At 41.2% G+C, this 23451-nt stretch overlaps 1 protein-coding gene across 2 annotated transcripts in view; it reads left to right on the plus strand.

Annotated features, from left to right (window-relative positions):
- Positions 1-23451, plus strand: part of AUTS2 (autism susceptibility candidate 2) — an 81995-nt gene that overhangs the window by 34487 nt on the left and 24057 nt on the right. For both annotated transcript variants that reach the window (XM_012728986.1, XM_012728984.1), the window contains exons 3-4: positions 20940-21405; positions 22747-23000. In XM_012728986.1, coding sequence (XP_012584440.1) covers positions 22907-23000 — 94 coding nt within the window. In that variant the 5' untranslated portion in view covers positions 20940-21405; positions 22747-22906. The remainder of the gene's footprint in view (positions 1-20939; positions 21406-22746; positions 23001-23451) is intronic.

Here is a 23451-nt window from a genome sequence, read left to right on the forward strand (position 1 = left end):
AGCACTTACTTCTGTTGTATTTGTGAGTACAATAAAATAGTCTTAATAAATCAAAAGGAAATGGGAAGAAAGATGAACTAACAGCTGGTTAGACTTTCACTTCACACCACACCATATAAAATAAATTTTAGTGAAATAGAAAATTAAATATATATTAAAAAACAATAAGAAATTTATATGTTGTATATATCATTCTTTAAGAATGGTCATTATGAAAAGTAGGTATTAGCATGGGATAATAGAGTACTAAATGATATAAAATATGAACTGAAGAAAAAGCTGAAATAACAGGTGTACTTTTATTGCTGGCCATTTTAGGGTTTGGGGGATAAACAGATATTTTTTTTTTCAGTTTTCCAAAATTAGTGATGTAGTCAGAATATTTGTGTAAAGAAAAGCATATTTGGGATCTATATGCTTTTTTATGTTTTTAAAATGTCAGGCCAGCACTTTAGTGCATAGTTGCTAGTTAGTCTGATAAGGCATGATTTGAGGAAGGATTTATTCTGATTAATGGGGTCATTGTTTGAAAGACTGTCCATGGTAAACAGAGCACAGGGTGGGGAAAGACTTAACTGGAAAGGGAGTGGGAAATGTGGGTCCTGTTCATGACATTCCTAAAGCCAGCTTATCAGAGCTGTATTTCCCATTTCATATACTTTGGATAAGATTGTTTCCACAAAGTACATCTCTGACTGTTTAAAGGTTTAGACATAACCTAGATTGATTGTGCAGTAGAATATGCCCCATAAATATGCCCCATGTTCCCCAGCGCCCCACCTTCTCACCCCTCATCATCCTTGTAAATCATGGGCACCCACAAGCCCTCTTTCAGTCATTTCAACTATATCAACAAAGAGGAGGGCTCTTAATTGTTCGTTGCAATCTTCCCATTAAGCAAAAGTTTTACTCTCAACTGCTCACAAATTATTTTCCTCCTCTTCAGCACCTATCTAGTGGCTACCTGTGATAAGTAGAAAGAGTGTGGAGCTAAACAGAGTAAAAGTAGGCAAACTTGGGTGCTCCATGCTGGCTGAAGACCCCACTGGAGTATTCTAGTTGCATTTGCACATGCTCAGCCTTAAAGCAGAGCTGTCCTGGTGTGGACCTGTCCAGTATTGTGGTGTGGTTTAAGTACCTGGTTGCAAAACAAACCTGGAAAATCAGACCTCTCCAGTGATGCTTCTGCTGGTAACATTGTAAGGTAAATAGATATCCTTCCTATCAAAATGGAATCAGAACCTCATGTTACTGGTTTCAGATCAGAAGAAATCTGTTTTTGCAATCCAGCTTGCTGTGTTATTTGTAGTGTGGGACAGGGGTGATGAGGAAGTACCCTTATCTGTTTTCAGACCCCTGGGGCCTCAGATATAACCTTGAAAGTGGACAGAAGTCATTGCCCACTTTATCAACGTTATGATCAGCCATAAATTATTGTAATGTAGACAGGTTATTATATTGCAGGCAGTTAGCAATAAAGACACATTTTAACATTCCCATTAATTAGATTTTGACATTTAGGCAGTGGGGATTAACAAAAATCCCTGTTTGAAGGCTTCTACTGAAGATGTCCTTAAACTGACTTTTGGTCAGAGAAGTCTGGACACTGAAAACTGAGATTAAAAAATGTGCCGGGTTGGTCCTTAGACTCCTAAATGCAAAGGGGCCTTCTGCAAACTTTCCCTGGAGCTGGAAAGTGAAGTCTTAGGTGTGCACAGGGGTTGAGTGGCAATTCTAGCCTTGAAAATGAGAGCAAAGAAGAAGTGGGAGGGAACCAAAGCTGTTTTCACTGCTTCTGCCCCTGGTGCTAGAATCTCTTGACTCATAAGATGGTTTTGATCCTTCAGAAAAGCGGGTGCACTTGAGCAGAAGAAAGGACTCCATAGATGTACTCAGAGTAACTCGCGTGTTTTCCTTCTTGGCACTTGCTGCAGTTCCCTTTTCTTTACGTTTTTGGATATATGACATACATAGGTATGTCAGGTTGTGTGTTGGGCCAAAGAAGGTGGGAAACTGGGCGGACCTCTTGAAAGTTACTTTAAAATACTTGGTTGGCTGTTAAGTGTGTGGCAAGGATGTTGAGAACTATGATAAGCTGCTCTGCCTCAGCCAGAGTTGCTGCAATTGATGCTGGCTTGTGGGATCTTGGATGCACAGTGTGAGGTCCCAGGACTATCCCTGGAGCACTGGAAATGAGAGTTGGGGAGCGAGGGATGGGGGCAGAGGGCCTACTGTGTTTATAGCTTCCAGTCACATTTCAATATTGGGAAGGGCGAATACTGGCATTTCATGTGGGATATACTTGTTCAAATAGAATGAAATTAATGAGGTTAAATCTTTCCCACATGATGATGGCATATGGCGTATGACAGAGAAGAGTCCATACTCCCACATATTGGGAATTTGCTCTCTGCCTCTGTGGTGATCTAGACAAGACTTTTCCTATGTCACCGTGGGTGAAAAAAGAAAAAAAAAATGACTCCCTGAAATTCTTGTTAGCAAAAATGTTCATTGATAAGTTGAGGGCAATCCCTGGATGTCTTTTTACACCCCCTGGAAAAATTCCCTGAACTGACCCTTGGTCATTGCCTCCAGTCTATGCTAGCCATGGAGAGGAGGGGATTTGGTGCTTGTACCAGAAAAATATTTCAGTTCAGAAACACATCTGGCTCAGTTTTTATCAGCTACTCATTTCTGACATACGTGAATTTTACTTTCAGGACAGTCCCTTTCTTCATAGGAGTGCCTGCCTGGCTCCGCCAGACAACAGCTTCCCTTATGTAATGCAAGGCCTGAGATCTCTCTTCCCCTCTGTCATTACCAAGCTCCGAGAGACCATGTTGCAAGGAGTAAAGGATGCTGGAAAGTCCTCAGTGGGTGGGAGCATTGTATAGCTGTGAGGTAACTGATTACTTGTAGGTGCTGTGCCCAGCCTCCTTCCTGTGCTTTTTACTTTCCCTGTAAATAGCATAGATTTTTTATAGGTTAGAAGACCAGAAGAGTGTCAGCTTTATTTCAGTTAGGAGATAGAGACGAATTGATGTGGCCAAAGTCACAGAACTAATTTTTAGCAACTAGAATCGTGGCACGTTTTATGTGGAGGAAGATCAGAAAGTTGGTCTTGATTCAGCCGTTTGTCCGAAGTATAAATCTGTCTGTAGCTTCTTTGCCAAATAGCCCCAAAGCCTCTGCTTGAACACCCCTGAGGGTGTTCCAGGAGCTCTGTTCTACCTTGGGCAGCTAATTGTCAGAAAAGTCGTGTTTATGTTGTGCTGGAGTCCGTTCCCCTTGGGGCCATGTAATACAAGTCTCTGTCCTCTTCCAAAGACAGCCCTTCAAACGGCAGAAGACAGCAGTGTTCTCTGCCTGCCAGCAACTGCTACCACAGAGACATGGCTTCCAGTCTGTTCATCATTCTTTGAATTTGTTCCAGCTTATGTACATCCCCTTTAGAGAAGGGCTTGCAGAACCTGATTTTCAGGATGTGCTTTAATCAGTGCGTCTCATCCCCCTTTTCTCAGCGATACATTTTTATTAAGACAGCCAAAACTCACATTAGAATTGCTTTTGACTGATTTGAGCTTACTGCAAAGTAAATGCAAATACCAACTGTTTTCAAGTCAAAGAAAGAATAGGCCAGGTTTAGTCACAGTAGGTTTTAAAGAGTCCTGAAGGCTTTAAGTACATACTTAACAATTGGCGCTATTATAGTTACTTTTTTTTTTAACCCACCATTTCAGTTTGTTAAGCTTTGGGGATTTATATTTCTGTCATTGAGAGTTAGTCCTTCCTTCCTTTGAGATTTCAGAGGACTTTGTGATACTTTTATTAGAGCCTTTAACTACATTGCATTATAATTATTTGTGTCTCTTATTCAGTTATAAGTTCCGCTAGGATAGTAATCATATCTCATCATCTTTCTCTTCTCTCTCCAACACTTAGTTCATAATAAGAATTTGATACATTTAAAAAAAATTTATTTATTTATGCATACGGAACTGGGGTACAGGCCAGAGGTGCAGAGGTTGTGAGAACACTCACCATAGACAGAGTGGGGAGCAGAACAGGCAGACTGATGAAGTACACTGCTGAGGGGAGCAGCGGGTGAGACAGGAGAGGTCTACTACACCATGAGATTGAACTGAAGCAACTGCGGCTACCTTCATAGTGTTGCACTTTAATGCCTTGCTCCATCAGGGAAGGTCTGGATACATTTTTGATGAGTGAATGAGTCAAAAATATTTGCTCTCTCTCTGGTTCTCATGTTGATAAGGGCATTGCTAAGTACACTGAAGGGGATACTACCTGGATGCCTTTATGTAGTCCACTAGAAAATTTCTCCTGGACTGACTTGAATATCATCATGAACAGACTAAAATTACAAAATCAGTAACTTAGTTTTACACAGTTAAGAAATCCCTAAGTACTACAATAAATATGCAGTCTACCTTTAAGAAGGCCTGACGTTAGCTTGTGAAGTGGATCTTGGAAGGATTGCAGTTTGTGAGTTTGAAGAGGTGGAAGAAAAGTTTTCTGAAATCACAGAGAGAGTTGTGGTACCAGATGTGGGTGGGAAGGACTTGGAATGCACCAGGTGAAGCAAGGAGTTTTTAGTAGGTCGCTATTTTGTCTTCTTGTGGACTTGAATCACCTGGATACAGTTCTTTGCATTCACCCAGTGTTTCTTGCACAGAGACTTGCACATAAGCACACAGAACATTGGCATTGGAACAAATTCACATTTTCAAAACAAGTTACAGCGGTTCATTTTTTCATTCTCTAACTCACTTCATCCATAAAGCATCTTTGTGTTCTTAAAGTATTCCAGACACTGAGAATAGAAAGACATATGTTATGATACCTGCTCACTAGAAACTCATAGTCTTAAAGACTAGATTATTTTTACTAAGAGTAAAATAAATGTTAGAGAGAGTTGGCTCACCTAGCCATTTTCCCTCCAGCCAAAAGAATATTTTGCAAGTCTGGTCCCTTGTTATATTCAGCAGATTTCTCTAAAATCTGAAAGCTAGAGCTTGCGTGGCTTGCCTTACAGTTAGTGTCTATTTAAGAGATGGTTTCTTTGGAAATAGCACAGAGGAGAGACCTGCATTTTGCCATTCCAGGGTCTAAATAAGTTTTTCCTCTCATCATTTACATGTCTGTGATCTAATGATAGCCTTAACGGAAAACAGACTAATGTGCCAGTATAATTATAGACTCTTTCTGGAACCAAAAGGATCCCCAGAAATCAGGAGGGGCCCAACCTTCTTTCTGATTTGAATGAAGACAGTTCTAAGAGGTAAAACGATTTACTAAAAGTCATTTGGTGAGTCTGGCAGAGCCAAAATTTGAAGCTAGTTTATTTTTCACGTGTTATATGTTTACCTTTCAAAAGTATATCATAAGAGAGATCAAGTTATGTTCATTTAGAGGGGAATCTAAACTGAACTTATATTCAGCTTCTGCGTATGTTTATTGAGCTGAACCATTCTAGTTTCTATTTGTAATAGACTTCCAATTATTTTATTTTTGTTTCTTTATAAAATTTGGTATTACCCAGAATTACCAAAGTGCTTCTTGTTCAGACTCCAAGCTGTATAACTACATGTCTTTGTTAAGGAAGACAGAAATTGTTTTTTTTATACATGTATATACCCTAAAAAGATGTAAGCATTTGATGTGAATTGATCAAAGATTTTGAGGGGAAAAACATACCTGGTTGTGGCTTGGTGTTTTTCAAAGGCTTAAGGTTTCAGCACCTCTAGGCAGGTCATGCTGTCTTTTCAAGTTGATGGGTTTGATTTTGTCGACATCTGTTACCTCAGTCCCAACACTGACTGATTTGAAAGTTGTGTCTGATGTTCAGCTTTGTGCCAAGTCCCTAGTCTTAGGACCTACTGTGCTCAGGACCCACTGGTCTGGGTGTAACAAAGAACTTGGGTGGCATTTCAAGAGAACAGGAAGTCATAATGTAATAATGATAAACCACCTTTTTGTAAAAGAAATAAAATAATATATTTTATGCGCCTAATGTTTGCAGATCATTTTCAAGTTGTTCTTACTTGTTTTGAACAACCCAGAAAGTCACTGGGAGACAGTTTTTATGTTTACTAAGGAGATATTTCAATTATAGGCCTAGCATTTGGAATATACTAATTTTCAATTGGAGTCATTTGTCCTCTAAGTGTTGCTGTTGAGACCTGAGTAATTCAGGATACTGAGAGATAGAACCATTGTCAGCAATTAACAAATATGTTGCCATTTGTCCATGGTGAGGTATAAGAGTGCAGCTCTGGGTGGTGGCCTTTGGAAACCTAAGAGCTTATGGGCAAACACTTTTTTTTTTAAATGTTGCTCTTCATGTGATACTTCCTCTTGTCTTTAAGGTCAGGACTTCAGAATGGGTTTCGGTTCTGCCTTACGATTCCCTGGCGCCTGAACAAGGAGGAAATTTGAGGAACAGGCACGTTGAAATTCAGTTAGCCAAGTATGGCTTCTGACTATAAGGCCCGCGGCTGCTTGGTGCCTGCGCCCTGCGCAGTGGGACCCTTGATTGTACGGTTGGATTCAGTAGATGAGCTGAAGAAAGAAGTGACATATTGCAGACATCAAGGGGAACTTGAAGACCCTGTCATTTAGGCTCTGATGATTTCTTTGTGTCTTTGTTCAGTTGAAGTGCCTGGGTTAGGGGTGTGAATCATCACTTGGCAGTCTTTAGAGTGGTGATTTTCTCTGGCAGGAGGAGCGTTTACCTCTGACAGATCAAGAGCTCAGATGTAAGCTGTGCTTATGGTCAGGTGAAAGAACAAGGACAAAAGAGTGTCTTTCAGGATTACCCTGCTGAGTGTTCTTGAGTTGCTAGGGCATATCCTGTCTTGCTATCTGTTAATCATCTCCTTCAAGTTCCATTCCAGTGATACATTTCTTTAGGAAAATCATGATTTGACTATTAAATTCTCAATTTGTAAGGGTTTTGGTGGTGTTTTTTTTTTCTTCCATTTTTGAGATGTTAACTCTTATTCCTGCTGTATTGGAAAAGTCCTGTTTTAAAGCTGTGTTTTATACAGTTTGTGTGTGATGTGTGTTTCCCAGGTGTATTCTTCACGGAGAGTTTTATATTATCAAGGCAAAACCCAACCCCCCTTTGCCCCGTCACACTTTGGACATTGTCACCATTCAGTGTCATGCCTCCTCCTGCTCATTGTTCCCTGGCTTCATTGCTATGTCATATTTCTATTTTGTTTGTATTGGCTTTATTTTACTTGGCTCATTTTAAAAAGATTTTTGCTTTGATTTTCTCATAATATGTATATAAGATTGATTGCTTGGTGTTTAGACGTTATATCTCCTTTTTGGATTAAAACTCAGTGTTCTCTTGAAAATTTTAATTCTGTAGAAGGTAAAAAATGAAACCCTCCAGCACTTCCCCTAGTGTTCCCCAGGGCAACCAGTGTTTGCAGGTTCTTGTTTACCTTTTCAGTACACACAAAAGTGCACTTGTACGCAGTCTGGAGAAGCCTTTGGATCCAATTTGCAGACCACTTCAGACATATACCTAAAGAAATGTGCCCTCGTTTAACATTATATGCTTTTGTTGTTTTTTTAAAAAAAAACAAAACTATTAGAATCTTTTGATTCATACTAGAACATTAGTTTTATTATATATTTACAATGGATCCTTAAATTTCATAATGCCTTCCAATTATTTTACATTTGCTTGTCTTATGTACTATCATTATATTGCAATATAATATCCAATTTTGGAAATGACTGCAAAGAGACATGACTTTTCTGGCATAATGTAGTTGTTTACTGAGTATCTTCCATTATAGTGATTTTCCCCCTTTTGAAATGCAGACAAAGAAACTTGCTTAGATTTTGTGAATGACCATTATGTGACTAAAGAAACTGAGTATTTATCCAGTGCTCTCTCTATGAAAAGCTTTGTGTTTGGGATGGAAATAAATGCAAATATTTTGAGAGCGCCCCCACTCTCAGACTAGCTGTGCGCTTTAAAACACAAATAACTGTGTATAGTAAATACCTGGTAGCCCCGTATGGCATCCTAAAGGCAGTACTTCATTCATGAGCCACTGATAAATATAAGGAGTGATTCTGGGTCTCAGTGACTAAGCGAGGAAGCCAGAGGTGGCTTGGGGGTGAAGGGCTGACCTTTGAGGTAAAGTTAGGAGGTTGGTGTAGTCCTCAGGCAGCTGAAGAAGAAACACATGAATACCAAGTTACCTTCTGCTATTCTTCTTTGAAAACACCTCCAGATAAAATTGTTTGCAGGAGAGTTTAAATCATTGTGAGTGACACTCTTACTCCCCAAGCCTCAACTTAGCTGTCTCCACAGCATTTCCCTTCCAGGATCATGGTTTTAAGTTGAGCCTGCACCCCTGTTTCAGTAACTTGCTCCACCTCTAGCTAGGGATTGTTAAAATTTTCCACTTTTTCCCCCTAGAGGCTAAGCTGTGTTTAGCCTTTCAGATTTGAAAGGTGAAAGCCGAAAGAGTTGGTAGACGGTAAGCTTGTTCTTTTAAGAAGATAAAACCATTCAAATATAGGAGTCACTACGATAGTTTTCCTCACCCCCTTTTAAAAAATGCCTTTCAGCTTTGTAAAAATCATGGATGAGGTGGAGTAAGAGATTTATTTCTGCCCCTAATAAAAAAATATAACTGTAATCATTTGGTGTAGGCTTTCTTAATTTATTACTTTTTAAAATGTGTTGGCTTTTTATGTATCAATTTTTATGCAAATCAGTGTTGTTTAATCTGTAGATGAGATATTTTAGACTAAAGCTAAAGGAAAATAAAGAAGTGATGTTCTTTTAAGGAGTGTGCTACCAGTCCCTTAATTAGGAAGTCATGAAATCTCATCTAGGCCAGTTCTCTTGAGTACTTCCAGTGAAGAACAAAATAAAACATTGGCTTGTTCCCCTATATGACAGCCCAGACTCTTTCACGCTGTAAGTTTCTCCTATAATTATACATCCTTTGATCCCAGTCCTACCCATGATTCCAATCACAATAACAGTGTCTCCTCATCTCTATGACAACTGTTAAGTCTTTGAAGGTAGCTCCTGACTATGCTTTGGGGCAAGACTTTGTGATTCCTTGTTGTATATAACAAGTAATCCAGTGACTGTACGTGGGGCCATGGGGCAAGACTTTGTGGTTCCTTGTTGTATATAACAAGTAATCCAGTGACTGTATGTGGAGCCAGGATGGGAAGTTACACCATGAATGAGAACTCCTTGTTGCTGGCTAACATAAGTATGTTCAGTACTGGCAGTACTGAAGGACACCACCACCTCCCACCATTCCTGCGGAACAACTTGGCATGCTGGTAGAGAACCCACATGAAGAGAGTAATTGTTTCCAAGAGTAGGTCTTGGGAGATAGGAACATGGAAGGATCGGGAACCTCCGTGGATAGCACCCCTCAGTGTTGGAGCCTACTAAAGCTCTTTAACACTACAACAGTGCTCAAGGGCAGTGCCTTGCAAATTTGAACCTGTGAAGGGGTGTGGAGGCTAAAAATTCACTTTCCTAACAAGATCCCAGGTAATGCTGGTCTGTGGACCACACTTGCAATAGTGACTTTGGATCACTCATTGGAATCATAATACGAGGCAATGAACAAGTTTGGCATCAAAAGGACAAAACTTACTTAAAGGAACTTGGAGAAATATTTATCAAAATGAAAGTCCTCTTTCCCTGTTCCTCCATTAACTAAAGAATCACTGGCTACTTATCAGAAAAGTGAAGCAGTATTCACGGATTCATTGTAGAGGCATCTGCAGTGCTCACACTCAAGCTCATCAGACAGATTGGAGGGCCTTGGCAGCACCCAGGTCCCAAGAGCCTTAACAGGCTGTTTGAACAGACTTGGGGAGGAGTTTTGTCATCTGTCCTCAGGAGTACAGACAAGCATGTCTGACTGCTGACAGCATCACTGCTAAAAGATGGTAGCAGTGTCCCAAGGCAGGGCCTGCTTCTCACCATGACCTGTTGGGAGCAGGACAGGCAGGGCTTAGAGCTTTACCATGTTACCTTGGAAAACATTGAAGCATTGCCTTCAGGGTATTTGATGATGCTCTGAAGGAACCTTCTCTTCCTCTACCATGCACCAACCTGCAGCTGTGTGAGCTTGACTAAAAACTGATGGGGTTGCAGATACTACTTGTGGGAATTAACTACCCCTTCCTCAGCATTCTTGGCACAGGGTGAACTCAGGAGCAGAGTAGTCCTTAGTACTCGGAGCAGAGAACTCCGTAAGCCTTGCTGTCTGCTGCCCCCTCCCCTCCAGGACAGAAAAAGAACCAGACTATTGCATGACACAGGGGAAAGCATGCATGTTCTTGCAGACTGAAGCCATGCCAGACAATGAGGTGTTGGCTAGAGCTTGTCATCCAGAAGCCTGGCTTCATGGCCTGGGCAGAGGATTAAGAAGAAACCTAGGAGTGGGGAGGATTTGTATGGAGAGCCAGAATGCAGAGGAAAAGCCTGGGATAAATTTGAATATGTAAATTCTGTCTTAATCATAGACACCACCCAGCCTCTCTACTAACCTGGTCTAGTCATTGTCTACAAATGCCCGCCATAAGGTGACACAGGGTTCAAAGCAGGAGATGACAGATACTATTTCAGTAGGTTTTTGCTGCTATTGGCCTTTACCTTTACCCTTGAGAAAATAATGTTTAGAATTAAAAAAAAAGAGGAAAAAAAAACCTCTGGTCTAGTTCCCAGTGTTTGGAATCAGACTTAACCTAGAATCAGTTCCTTGTCACATTAAGAGGCATTAACCTTTTAGAGTGTGAATGGTGTTAGCTAGATACCTTATTTCCTGTTAAACCGTCCATAAACACATGGATACAGCAGACAGGTACAGATCCAAGAGGTTTGCTTGTTAAATTAAGAGGCAAAGTGATAAGGACTTGGTACAGCAAAGCATTTCTGCTTTAGAAGGCAACCAGGATCAGATGGCCTCGTGGTTATTGCCCCTTCTGGCTCTATATGTGAGCCCCTCGGGCAGTGGAGGTGGAAGTTAGCATCAGGCCACAGAATAGAGGGTAAGGTATCAGATCTATAAATGGATCTGTGCACGCCTATGAGCCTGACAGCTTTTGATGCCTCATTTATACTCACTGATGACAATACTGCAGGGAGGCTGCCATTAGAAAGATGACATTCTTTTCTTCTCTCTCATATCCTCACTTGATTGTTCTTCACAAGGAAGATAGGATGATTAGGGACTAGGAAGATTATATATTTTTAAAAACTAAACATCTAAAATTATCAACTCATTTTTAAATCCCATGGTTTTACCTCTTGGAAAATTTCCAAAACAAGCAAAGGGTCTCCTTGTTGTTCCCACTCAAAGAAAGGCATGCTGTGACTTTTCTTATGGAAATAGTCCTATCCTATCAGCTTTTTGTTCAGAATAGGTGCTCTGGTGCTCAAATGCTGACATTTGCTAGAAAGCCCTTGTAGAATCTTCCCTTGCCACTCGCTCTGGGCTCTACTTAAGGACAGACACCTAAGTGTCTTGTAAGTGTTGAGTATGCCCTTGCTTTAAAGGTGGGTGTGCCTGGGCATGTGGCATGTATCGGGCACAATGTGGGTGCTCTGTCAACAGCCAGAAAGAGGGGTTGGGAAATGAGAGGCAGGGGCCCTGGGTATGGAAACCAAGCAAGAGGTGATTTGTCCAGCGAAGCCAAGTGTTCTATAGATTGAGACAGTCCGGAGGATGCAAGCAAAATTAGTGGGAGTAGGTTTTTGAAACCAAAAACACAAGCTTTCTTTGAAACTATTTGGAGACTTTTTAGTGTTCACAGAAGGAATTGGAGATTTCTTTCTTCATACCTTATTTCTTATGTTAAGTTCATACATCCCAGAGCATGACTTGGCTGATTTTAGCCTGAGCTTTGAGGCCAGGATAGCAGGAATCACTGAAATATTGGATATCTTCATTGGCTCTGATCTGTGCTTATCTCTGAGTCAAACAGATAACAACTCTGAAGCCAAAGCCCCACATTTTCTGACTGCCAGTGGCATAGATCCTTCTCCAGAGTGTGTTCTTCGTGCCCAGTGGCCACCCCTGGAAGCAGGGCTGCTTCTTGTTCACCTTCGTATTCTTAGGACCTAGTGGGACATGTGAATTGATGCTAACTAGTCTTTTATTCAAATGAAGTAAAAAATATGAGGGTTATAGATGAACTTGAATACCTCAGGGTTTTTAAAAATAATATAATAGTTTATTTTTACATAATTTTGTGCCTTTTTACATCTCAGTTGTAATCCCATTGGGCTTCCCATCACCAAATCACCCGTGTGCCATCACCATAGTCCAGTGCACTTCCCTCTCCCCACTGTTTTTGATCTCATTACCCATTCCACCCCTGGAAAGTGTTTCTGGTATATAGTTGTTCATTATTATTATTTTCTCACCTGGTCCTTTATACTCCTGCTATGAATGAAACCATCCAGTATTTTTCCTTTCCTTTCTGGCTTATTTCACTAAGCGTGATCTTTTCCAGCTCTATCCATGTTGCTGCAAAAGGCATGTGTTCTTTTTTTTTTGGTTGCTGAGTAATATTCCACTGTGTCTATGTACCACATCTTTTTAATCCAGTCATCTACTTTTGGGCATTTGGGTTGTTTCCAGTCTTTCCAGTTGTACGTAAAGCAGCAGTAAACATGGGGGTGCAGGTGTCTTTTTGAATGAGTGTTTTTGTGTCTTTTGGGTAGATACCTAGGAGTGGGATTGCTGGGTCATATGGAAGCTCCATGTTTAGCAGTTTGAGAAACCTCCAAACAGTTTTTCATAGTGGTTGTACTAGTTTGCATTCCCGCTAGCAGTGCAGGAGAGTTCCTTTTTCTCCACACCCTCGCCAACATTTGTTGTTGCTAGTTGTTTTAAGATGTGCCATTGTCACTGGGGTGAGATGGTATCTCATTGTGGTTTTAATTTGCATCTCCCTCATTACAAACAATGTTAAACATTTTTTCATATGCTTGTTGGAATGCCTCAGGTTTCAAAAAATCTTTTATGTCCTTGCTCCACCCCTTCTAGATCTTCAGTCTCTCATTCTAATTTTGGTCCATCATCAACATGATTCCTCCTTGCTCTTACTTGCTAGAGACTGCTGAAGAAATAGCATGTCTGCAGCCTCCACAAACTGTAAGGGCACTCATTGTGTAGGTGAAGCCATTGCAGTGGCCCCCGTGCACACAGTCTAGGTTGCTACTCCTTTGAAGGCAGATTTTTGGCCTTAAATCTTTTGGAAGACATACACTTAAGGTCTGATGTATTTTGGCATGAGGTTGAAGAGGAGCAAATTTGAAAAAATACACACAACTATAGTATTTTGCTTTAAGTTTAACCCCTTTCAGAGTAGCCCACTCTCTTGGGTTAATCTGGTGAACAAAAATGATATCCACACTAGCTTCTCTAATAACGGCAACCTCTCATCTTCTGGTCTCCACACGGCTTCCCTCGTGGGCGGCTGGTGTTCTGGCAGATGCAATGGCTATTTTTTGCTATTTAGGGTTTTGCTTTTACTGGGAACCCTTGAGGCCCTCAGAGGTTTGTGATACAGACTTCAGCCCAGAGCTTAGCTTCCCAGATGGTAATTAATGTTTACACAAAATGACAAGCACAAAATGGAATCTCTTTGAGCCTTGCCAAGCACCCATCATTCCCCTGATCTCCCACTCTTACAGTGTTTGAAAATTAATTTGCCTTGAACAAACAGTGGGTTTTTCTCAATTTATTTGTACAGTTTCAGTGACCGAGAAGAAGAGCTGCAAGACGGAATGTCATCCTTCCATTCGTTCAAGTAATTGAATCTACTAATGGAACAAACTGGTCTCTGTTTAATGATTTGAAGAGAAGGGAGGAAAATAAAGAGAAGTATTTTAGAAAAGCTAGGCTTTTCTTCCCCCTACGAAACAACATTGGAGTGTAGAATTATAGAAATAAAAATCTAAACCTTGAAAGTTTAAAGCATTGCTAAATTCTTAGTTTAATAATACAAATCTTACTTTAATTACATACAAAATACATTTTAGCAGTCATTGCTACAGAAAAGTCAGTTTGAGGTAATAACAGATAAAAGAAAGGTTTCAAACAATGAATATTGTTGCAGATTGAAAGAATTGTACATTGATTCACAGAAATTTGATGGGTTTCTAGAGTTCTCATTGTTGAATATTTCAAGATTTATTTGTGTTCTCACTTTCAAGTCTGGGTTCCTTATTCCTAAACTCCTACAATCTTCTCATAATCTTCTGTCCTGTATGGTGAAGTCTTGGTTGCTGTCATTTGGACAAAAAAGCAGAGAAGTTAAGCAGAAGGTGTTCATTCCTAGGTGATATGAATTAGACATTGAGAAAGAAAGCTGAATGAAGGGATAGCTGTATCGCCTGCTGCCCACGCCTCACGTAGTCTTAATGTTTTTAGAGGCATTCAGATTTGCTGTATTAAAGCCTTGTAGTGAGTAAAAACCAGTAGTGCTTTTGATCTAAGCAAAAGGACATGTAAGGAGCCTAGTAAAAAAGCTTTTCTGCTACCTCCTCCTTCATCAGCATTCATTTTCCATTTGACTTTATCCACATACACCCAGTAAAATCCAGTTAGAAATGTCAAGGAGTTCAATGAAAAGCTAAAGTACACTTACGTTATGTTGATTTGTTAGAAGCTAATATTTGCCTCTTCTTTGGGTGAAGAGTTTAGTTTAAAAAAAAATCCACCCATTTGGATAGGGGCAATTTAGAAAGACTTGGAACAGTCACTTTTTCAGTTAACTTTTTTGATGGTGGAGATGTTATTGTCCATGAAGGATCTCATTTTAAAATATATCTCCCTTTCGCTGCTCTTTACATTAATAGTGCATATTTCCTACAGAAAAATTGGAACGTTAAAAAGAAAGTATAATTTAAAAAATTAAATTCAATGGTTATTATTCCTGAGTGATGGGATTACAGTGAACATCTGTGTGCACACATATTATGCAAGTAATATTCAGTATTGAGACTGTGGTGATACAGTGCTTTATTTTTTAATAGTAAATATTTCCCATGCATTAAATATTTTTGTACATAAAGTTTTAGTAACATTGACCATTTATTTTTGTGCTATATATTGTGGGAAGCATTTAACATGAAATAATGGCACATTAATTTCCACAGCAACCCTTTGAGGTGGTTACTGATGTCTGGAGACATAATAGTTCATCACTAAATTGGAATATATCAAACCTCACCCGTCACACCCAGTAGTGCCTTTGGGTGTTATAAAAACTAATTTATGACATGCTTTCATTCTTTACTTTCTGAAACAATTACCTACTTAATATACCTATCTGTACACATAATTCTAAAATGTAAAGTCCTAATGACAGAGAAATAAGTAGAAAGTTATTATAATAACACTTTGCTTTGAAGTACATAAAAGCTTATGTACATTGGAGACAATGAAATGGTCAGATGTTTGAGTCATTGTGTAGAATAGTATATAAACACAAATGCAGGCATCTGGGTCCTGGCAATTCAGGAATCAGGATCAGTCTTAATATTGAAGCCATGATTTTCCTAAATCATAATGAGCTTTTGTTCAAGTATCAGACATAAGAAAGTGCGGCAGTTACATTGCTGTAAGTTAGAACCGTTGATTGCATTGCTGTTGTTAGAACCATGTTAGAATCATGTTGTTAGAACCATGATTTTGTATTTAAAAGCTGGAGTTAGATTCTAGGTTTTTCAGATCCATATATATCCAGTGGACTTTAACAGTGAGTGCAGGTTCTCTGGGTTTGCCCCTCACAGTGCCTCCCTCCAGTCCTTAGGTCAACCAGACAACCCTCAGAGGTACAGAACTCCCCCTGGGGGAGCATTTCTTACATGACTTGTTTTCTTTTTGTGTTATAAAAGCAGTGAACCCAAAGGGCAGGAAATATTTTGGGAGATACATTTCTGTTTTCTATCATTCTACCTTTTTGTACGAGGTATACTTTCTCCTCTTAGGTTTAGTTCTACATCATTCCCACCACCAAATCATTTCTGAGTTACAGGTCCAAGTGTTACATGATTTTTGTTATTGTGAAGGGGAGCTTTACATTATTTTCATGTTCTACACTGGTAGAAAAGCTACTCGTATGTGGGTTTCCTTTATTTGGACACCTTGCTGTGCTCTCTTATTAGTTCTATTATTTGTTCAGCTGGTTGTCTGTGTTTCTAACTAGGCAGTTACATTTTTTGTAAATAATAGTTTGCCTCTTCTTTTATTGTATCTTTGCTGTTGGTTTTCAGTTTAAATGACAGGAGTTGTTTCTTCAAATTTAGTTGACATTGTGGAACACATAAGCACCTTTTAGGGTTAAACAGTGGGAGGGTTGTTTATTGAATACTGTTTTAAGTTTACTTTCACAATCAGGTTTTTTATAATCAGTTTTAGTAATTTATATTTTTCATAAAATTAATTACTGTACATTTATCCATAATATACATTTCGTATAAAATATACTCGCCATGACTGTTTATACCATCTTCCAAATTCCCCGTTTTATTTTCCTTTTAAGAAATGTAAAAGGTGGCCCTCCCTGGTGGCGCAGCGGGTTAAAGCACTGCACTAAGAAACTTAAGCCAATTCCTCATGAGTTTGATCCCCGCCTGCCCCGGAGGTGACCACATGGCGTGGCAGACCTCTCCTGATCTGCCTGTTCTGCTCCCCACTCTGTTCCTGGTGAATCCGCTCACCTTCCACATCTCTGGCCTGTACCCCAGTTCTGTATGAATAAATAAATAAATCTTTAAAAAAAATGTAAAAGGTAACAATTGCATAATTTTTAAAAATTTATAAATATATGTAGATCTACCGTGGAATTATCTCTCCATCCTTCAGCTCTCTGTCCAGTTTTCACTATCTCACACCCAGACAAGTACCCACCACTGTCAGTGCTTTCTGGGTGTTCTTCCAGAGCTTCCACATATGTAAAGTAGAAATAAACTTAAATGTATAATTTTCTCCTTAAGTTAGCATATACTATACATTAAATACAGGGTCTCTCGCTAATTTTTGCAGCTGTACTCTTTTCCGTTATATGAATGTGCCAAATATATACATATATTTTTAATAATACAAGTTTATTTTATTACATCATTTTGTGCCTTTTTCCATCTCAATTGTAATCCCCATGGGATTCCACCACCAAGTCACCCGTGTGCCATCACCATAGTCCTGTGTACTTCTTCTCCCCCGCCCCCCACAGTTTCACCAAATATATTTAAAAGTGGTTATATTTGAATTGTTTCTAAACTTGGAGTTCAAGCCATGATCTTGTTTCGTTTTGTCTCTGGGCCAAATCCTTATACACCAGGTCAAGAGAGCTCTTTTTGTTATTGACTAAATGTTGCCAAATTGCCCTTCACAAAAGTTGTAATATTTACATTCTACTAATAAAATAGAACTTGTATTGCACTTTTATTTAATTTTTTGGGTCTGACCTACTCAAGTTTAAAAAAATTGTTTCTGTTTATTTAGTTATTTACATGCTGTAATTCACCCTTTCACTGCACAGTATGCAGTGTGATTTTATTTTACATGCTTCTTATTATAAGCATGATGTGTTATTTGTACAATCCCAAAGAGATTGGGATTGCAGAATCTCAAAACATAATGAATACAACTTTTCAACTTGTACATTCTTAGGTCTTTCAACCTCAGCAAATTTCATTCTTTGGCAAATTCAAAGCACACAGACCAATACAAAAAGATTTTTTGTGATGTGTTCTTGCCAATTTTGGAGAAGCGCAGTAAAACAAATTAACTGTCAAGATGGAAAAGCTTAACTGGGAAGGTACAGTTATTGAATAATTGAAAGGAAGAGGAAATGCATTACCGATTAGCCACAAAAATGCATGACGTCTAATCTGTGCCTCAAGAGATTTGTGTAAAAGGGGAGTCATAAAACCATTTCAGCCCCAAAGTTCTTCCCAGCCTTCAAACCCGTCACTGCCTTGCTTATCGGTTGCAGTAGCAGAGCTTTGATGGATTGATGATAGCTTTCAGGGTGAGCTGAAGTTTAGTATTCCAGTGACTCTTTGTGTGGCTTTTCTGGTCCTATACTTAAACATTTTTGCTGGATCCTGGATTTACCTTTACCTGCTTTGTTTGAGGATTTTTGCTTATTACTAGGCAACATAGTATAAAATTAGAGAAAAGGCTTGGTGTTGGCAGAGATAGGACTAAAATCCAAGCAAGGCCTGTAACTTACTAAACAGCCAATGATCTCCTGGTAAGCAAGTTTCTTAAATTCTCTGGGCTTATTCCTCCTCTGGAAGGAGAGGGTTGGATGAGATCCCGGCTACTCACAGAATGTCTGTCAGTGTCTCAGCATCATCTGGGGGATTCTCAGGTAGACTCTGGAGCGTCCCCCACTCCACAATACAAACACCCCCCCCCAGATGTGGAATCGAAATCTGCATTTTCATCCGATCCTCAGGTGATCTGTGTGCACATTTAAGTTTGAAAGTGCTGGCCTGGCCTCTGGGTTCTGGGCTTCTCCAAAAGTCTGTGGATTTAGGTTTTCTCAGTCATTCCTCATAGCTATCCCTACAGATGTGCTGGGTACTCTGGGAAGATTTTTGTCTTCCTGCTTCCTCTACTGTCAGTGGTGACAGTGGCTCCAATTTGGTACTCCAACTGTGTTTACGGAAACAGTGGGCACAACAAAGGAGACTAGGGTGAAAACCAACGCCATGCAGAGCCTTGGGAAGCGAGCCCAGGACCTGCAGCGCCTTCTGCAAACTTGGCTGTGTTGTCCAAATTCATTAAATAAAGAACAAGGAGACAGATTTAAGCTAGACATAGGAAGTACTTAGCTATGTATTTTTGACATGCTTCCTTACCAGCAGAAGTAAATTTAAATGATACCCCCTTGGAAAACAAGGTTTGCTTTAATATGTGAAGGAGAAACTTGTTTAAGACTTCAATTATTGGAGGATGACTTTGGTTGAAACTTAACATGATAGACAATATTTCTGTATTTATTCTTTACTATTCCAGTCCAGAGAGAACAAAGCAATACAAGAGGATAAAAACGTGTTCCTGCCATTTTGTGGAGCATAATGATCCTAAATTAGCTGTCAGAGTGGGAAGAATTCCTATTTTCACACATAGAGCTTCTTGCTGAGTAAAACCTCTTTTATTTCATATTTCTGGATTGTTAGTGCTTTCTCTCGCAGACCTAGCTTAACGAGCCTCTATTGTATGGAGCCTATGGTTTTCATTGAGCTTGTTTAATTGCTTGCTATGGGAAAAACTTGTGAAAAATGATAGAAAAAGCATTGAGAGAGAAGCAGAGCCAGAACACCTGGTTGTGGTGTCTGCAGATAAAGGGTCTTCCTTCCTTGGCGATTTAGGCACCTTTTTTTTTTTTTTTTTTTTTAAATTGAAAGGGGTCTGTCTACATCAAGTATTTTGATGTTCCTTTTCAGCCCACTAGTAAGAAAAAGTAAGTTTCGGGGGATTCAAAAAATTTGTTTATCATAAGCAGACATCTTCCTTTTCTTCTTTCTGCCATGTTGCTGTGATTGTCCTAGGTGTGTCCATGAGACATGAATATTGCAAATTTCATTGTAGCCAAAAGCTCTGTTTTATGTATACAACCAATGTTGGTACGGGTTGTATCTGTTTTAGCAAAAGAACCTTGAAAATAATGAATTGCTTTGCTGCAGATTCCAGGGAAGCAAAGTGACAAGAAATAGGTGAGAACATTTATACAGATTAGTAGGACCAGAGAGAATACCAGGTATTTTTCACACTTGGTACAGTGACATCAGAGGAGAACGGTTGCACCAAAAAGCAGTTCTGATTGAAATGTCTAGAACACACTCCTCATTTAGACAATATTGTCATTAGTCTCACCCTATTTGTGACCTGTGTGTTCATAAAAGAAAAGAATGGATCTTTTTGTACCAAAATGTAGGACAGGTGATTTTCCCTCCCACAAAAATACTGACTCAAAAGTAGGGCCATTCCCTTCTGTTTAATGCCATCATTCTTCTAGCGGACATTTTGGAATTTGACTTACATGATTGTCAAACACCTCTTACACTGGATGGGCACTGAGACCTTTAGACCTTTGGTGACAAAGCTCATGCAAAAACGTGTATTTTCTACATTTCTCTTCTTGCGTATGAGTTTTACTGAAATTGTATACCTAGCAAGCAGTCCACCTTTTCCCCTCGTTTGGGTGAGTGGTCTAGGGGGAACTCTTCTAGCATGTAGAGTAAATTTGACTTAGATTCACATTTGCACCTCTGGTCTCAACTGTTGCTAGGATCAGTTGGTGAGCATTTGGAGGCTGAACTTCTGACCAGACGTATAGCACTTGCTAAACAAAAATTTATGTCTCTAAATGTCAACTGTGTCCCATCAGACAAAATAGAATTGGAAGAAGGCAAGACCAAAAAGGAACATCTGTGTGTGGTTAAATAACATTTGCTTCGTTTGCTATTGAAAACACTTCTCTTTTGTATATTCAAGAACTGTATTTGTTTAAAACAGGAAAAATCAGCTTGTTGACTATTGTTTCTTAATTTTGCTTCATGAAAGGCTTTGCCAAGATGAAGGAAAACATTCATTTTCAGAGTCGCTGTGGCCTAAGTTGCCTTCTGGAATGCGCCCTCCTCCGGCTGGATTGCCCTTCTCCCCACAGGGTGGGGCGGCTGGAGGGGCCACTGCTCATCCCTTGCGTCTCGCACTGGCAAGGCCCATGGTGTATGTGTGCCCCACACTGTGGGTGGCGAGGATGGGACAGGGAGCCGAACACGGCGTAAGCCACGTCATGATCTGGTCTGGGAGATTGCTTTCTCTTCATTTCACACTCACGTGTCATTGCTCTGGTTTTGTCTTTGCTCTCCCCCATTGCAGATCCGGAGTTAGGCACACTACCCGAACATGACAGCCAGGATGCAGGGCCGATTGTCCCCAAGATATCGGGTCTAGAGAGAAGCCAGGAGAAGAGCCAGGACTGTTGCAAAGAGCCGATCTTTGAGCCTGTGGTGCTCAAAGACCCCTGCCCCCAGGTCCCCCAGCCGCTTTCTCAGGCCCAGGCGGAACCCCAAGTGCGAGCTCCTTCTCCGGACCCTGACTTGGTGCAGCGCACAGAGGCCCCGCCTCAGCCCCCACGACCAAGCACACAGCCACCACAAGGCCCCCCAGAGGCCCAACTCCAGCCCGCTCCACAGCCTCAGGTGCAGAGGCCACCCAGGCCACAGTCTCCCACGCAGCTGCTCCACCAGAATCTCCCACCGGTGCAGGCCCATCCCTCGTCTCAGAGCCTCTCCCAGCCACTGTCTGCTTACAACAGCAGTAGCTTAAGCCTCAACAGTTTAAGGTGAGCCAATCTGCTTGGTTTGTTTCTTTTTCTGCTTGACTTTTTGCCATTTCGGGGACAGGCATGTAGTACTCAATAAGGAATTCTGAAAGACACTGTATTTCTTGTGGAAAATGTTTTTAAGGTGGAGACAAGGAAAGAGAAAGGGGCTGTAGGTGAGCCTTGGTATCTTGAGTGTTTTTGACCCAACTTGAGGTTGGGTCGAGTTAGGTGGTCAGGACATTGTTAAAGAACTAAAGCATCCTTAAAGACAGCCCTGGAGGAGTTAAGGCAGGAAGGAGAAGAAAGCTTAAGACACAGAGTTGAGGGCACTGTGCCTGCGAGCCCCACTATTCTTGAGTGGCAGGGACTTGAAACCTGAGAAACTGTGGTGATCACTGACTGTGGAAGATTCTTAGAAGGCTGTTTCTAAGGAGTCAAGGAGGCACTTTGAAGAAGTCACCTCACCAGCAGCTCTAGGGGCGGAGCGCTCTGGTTTGAGGTTGCTTTCATTGTGATTGACTTCCCCTGAGTGGACCAGGCAGGTGGAGAGGAAGCAAGCTAGACTAGAGAATGAGAGAAGTCCTGCCAAGGACCCAGACTCTCTTGTTTGCCAGGTTACAAAGAAAAGTTTTCAAAAGCAGCACAGTGGAGACCTACAAGGAAGAGTGACAGGCGCCCAGGTGCAAGGCCAGGTGGTCCCCACCCTTGGGTGCTGTGGGTGGTTGTACTTCCACCCCCTCACATCTTGATGGGCTTTGTATCTTTGGTTATTTTCCTGGTGACAACCCACTGACAGGTGTTTCAGGACCTCTTCCCCCCCCACACACTTCCCCCATCCCTCATCTATGACAAGTAAGGGGAATTCCTCCCCCAAGGGGCCATCTTCTGACCCCCAGGCCACTTCTGTGGCTCCAGGCCATAGGGTGAAAGGGAACCTGCAGGCGGGGTCTCACTTCTTCTCTGGGTCTCTTCACTGAGGAGGAGGCAGAAAGACAGGGTCATCATTCTTACTCCATTCTGTTAACTGCAGAACTTGACAGGAAATGAGGCTAGTCGGGATAGGCAGGCACAGGGCCTTTTAGGGGCAAAGATGAGAGCCTGGCCATGGAGGTAGGAGCGGACCACGGTGAGAGCAGAATCAGCCTGCTGGAACCCAAGATGTGCAGCCACTGGAGCAGCAGATTCTGTTCTACTAGGCCTGCGATGGTGACAGAAGGCTTCAAGCAGCGGTGATTTCTGGAGGAGGCTGCTGTGTGCAGCGGGGGCAGGGCGAGAACAAAGATGTTAAGTGGCTAAGAGTTGGTTAAGAAAATGCATTGCTTACCTCTTTTTTTTTTTTTTTCTGTTTTACTCTAACAGCAGTAGCAGAAGCAGCACCCCAGCGAAGACTCAACCTGCCCCGCCTCACATCTCCCATCACCCCTCAGCCTCCCCATTCCCCCTCTCACTACCCAACCACAGCCCCCTACACAGCTTCACGCCCACCCTCCAGCCCCCCGCACACTCACATCACCCCAATATGTTTGCCCCTCCCACTGCTTTGCCTCCTCCACCACCACTGACATCAGGGAGTCTGCAGGTCCCCGGACACCCGGCGGGGAGCACCTACTCAGGTAGGAGGGAAACTCTGCCTGCCTTACCTGTGTTCCTGTCTCCCAGCTGTGTGTGTTGTCCCTGGTTGCTAGGATTTATGATTTCTTTACTTACTATATGTATTCTTACACTTTCCCTCTAACTCTTTGTGGGATAAGATTCAGCAGAAGTGGGTCCCAGCACCCATACCAGCCCAGCACAACCAGCTGGATCACACCTGGCCTGAAGACAGCCAGCCAGTTTGCTTTTCCAGCTGAGTTCACCCAGCGGGCAGTCGGGCATAGTGTGTACGTCCTGTCACGTGGGCTCTCAAGAGTGGCCAAAGCTTCCCAGGCCCATGTTTGCTTCACTCCAGGATATTCTGTTGCACTGTGTTTAAGGGGTTTGCTTTAGCTGGATCTTTTTCCCCCCTCTTAGGGGATGATGGACTTTTCATGACAACATACCTGACAAGTTCAAGGATAAACTTAA

Source organism: Condylura cristata, unplaced genomic scaffold, assembly GCF_000260355.1.
Source record: "Condylura cristata isolate star-nosed mole 26May11 unplaced genomic scaffold, ConCri1.0 scaffold00024, whole genome shotgun sequence".
Lineage (NCBI taxonomy): Eukaryota > Metazoa > Chordata > Mammalia > Eulipotyphla > Talpidae > Condylura > Condylura cristata.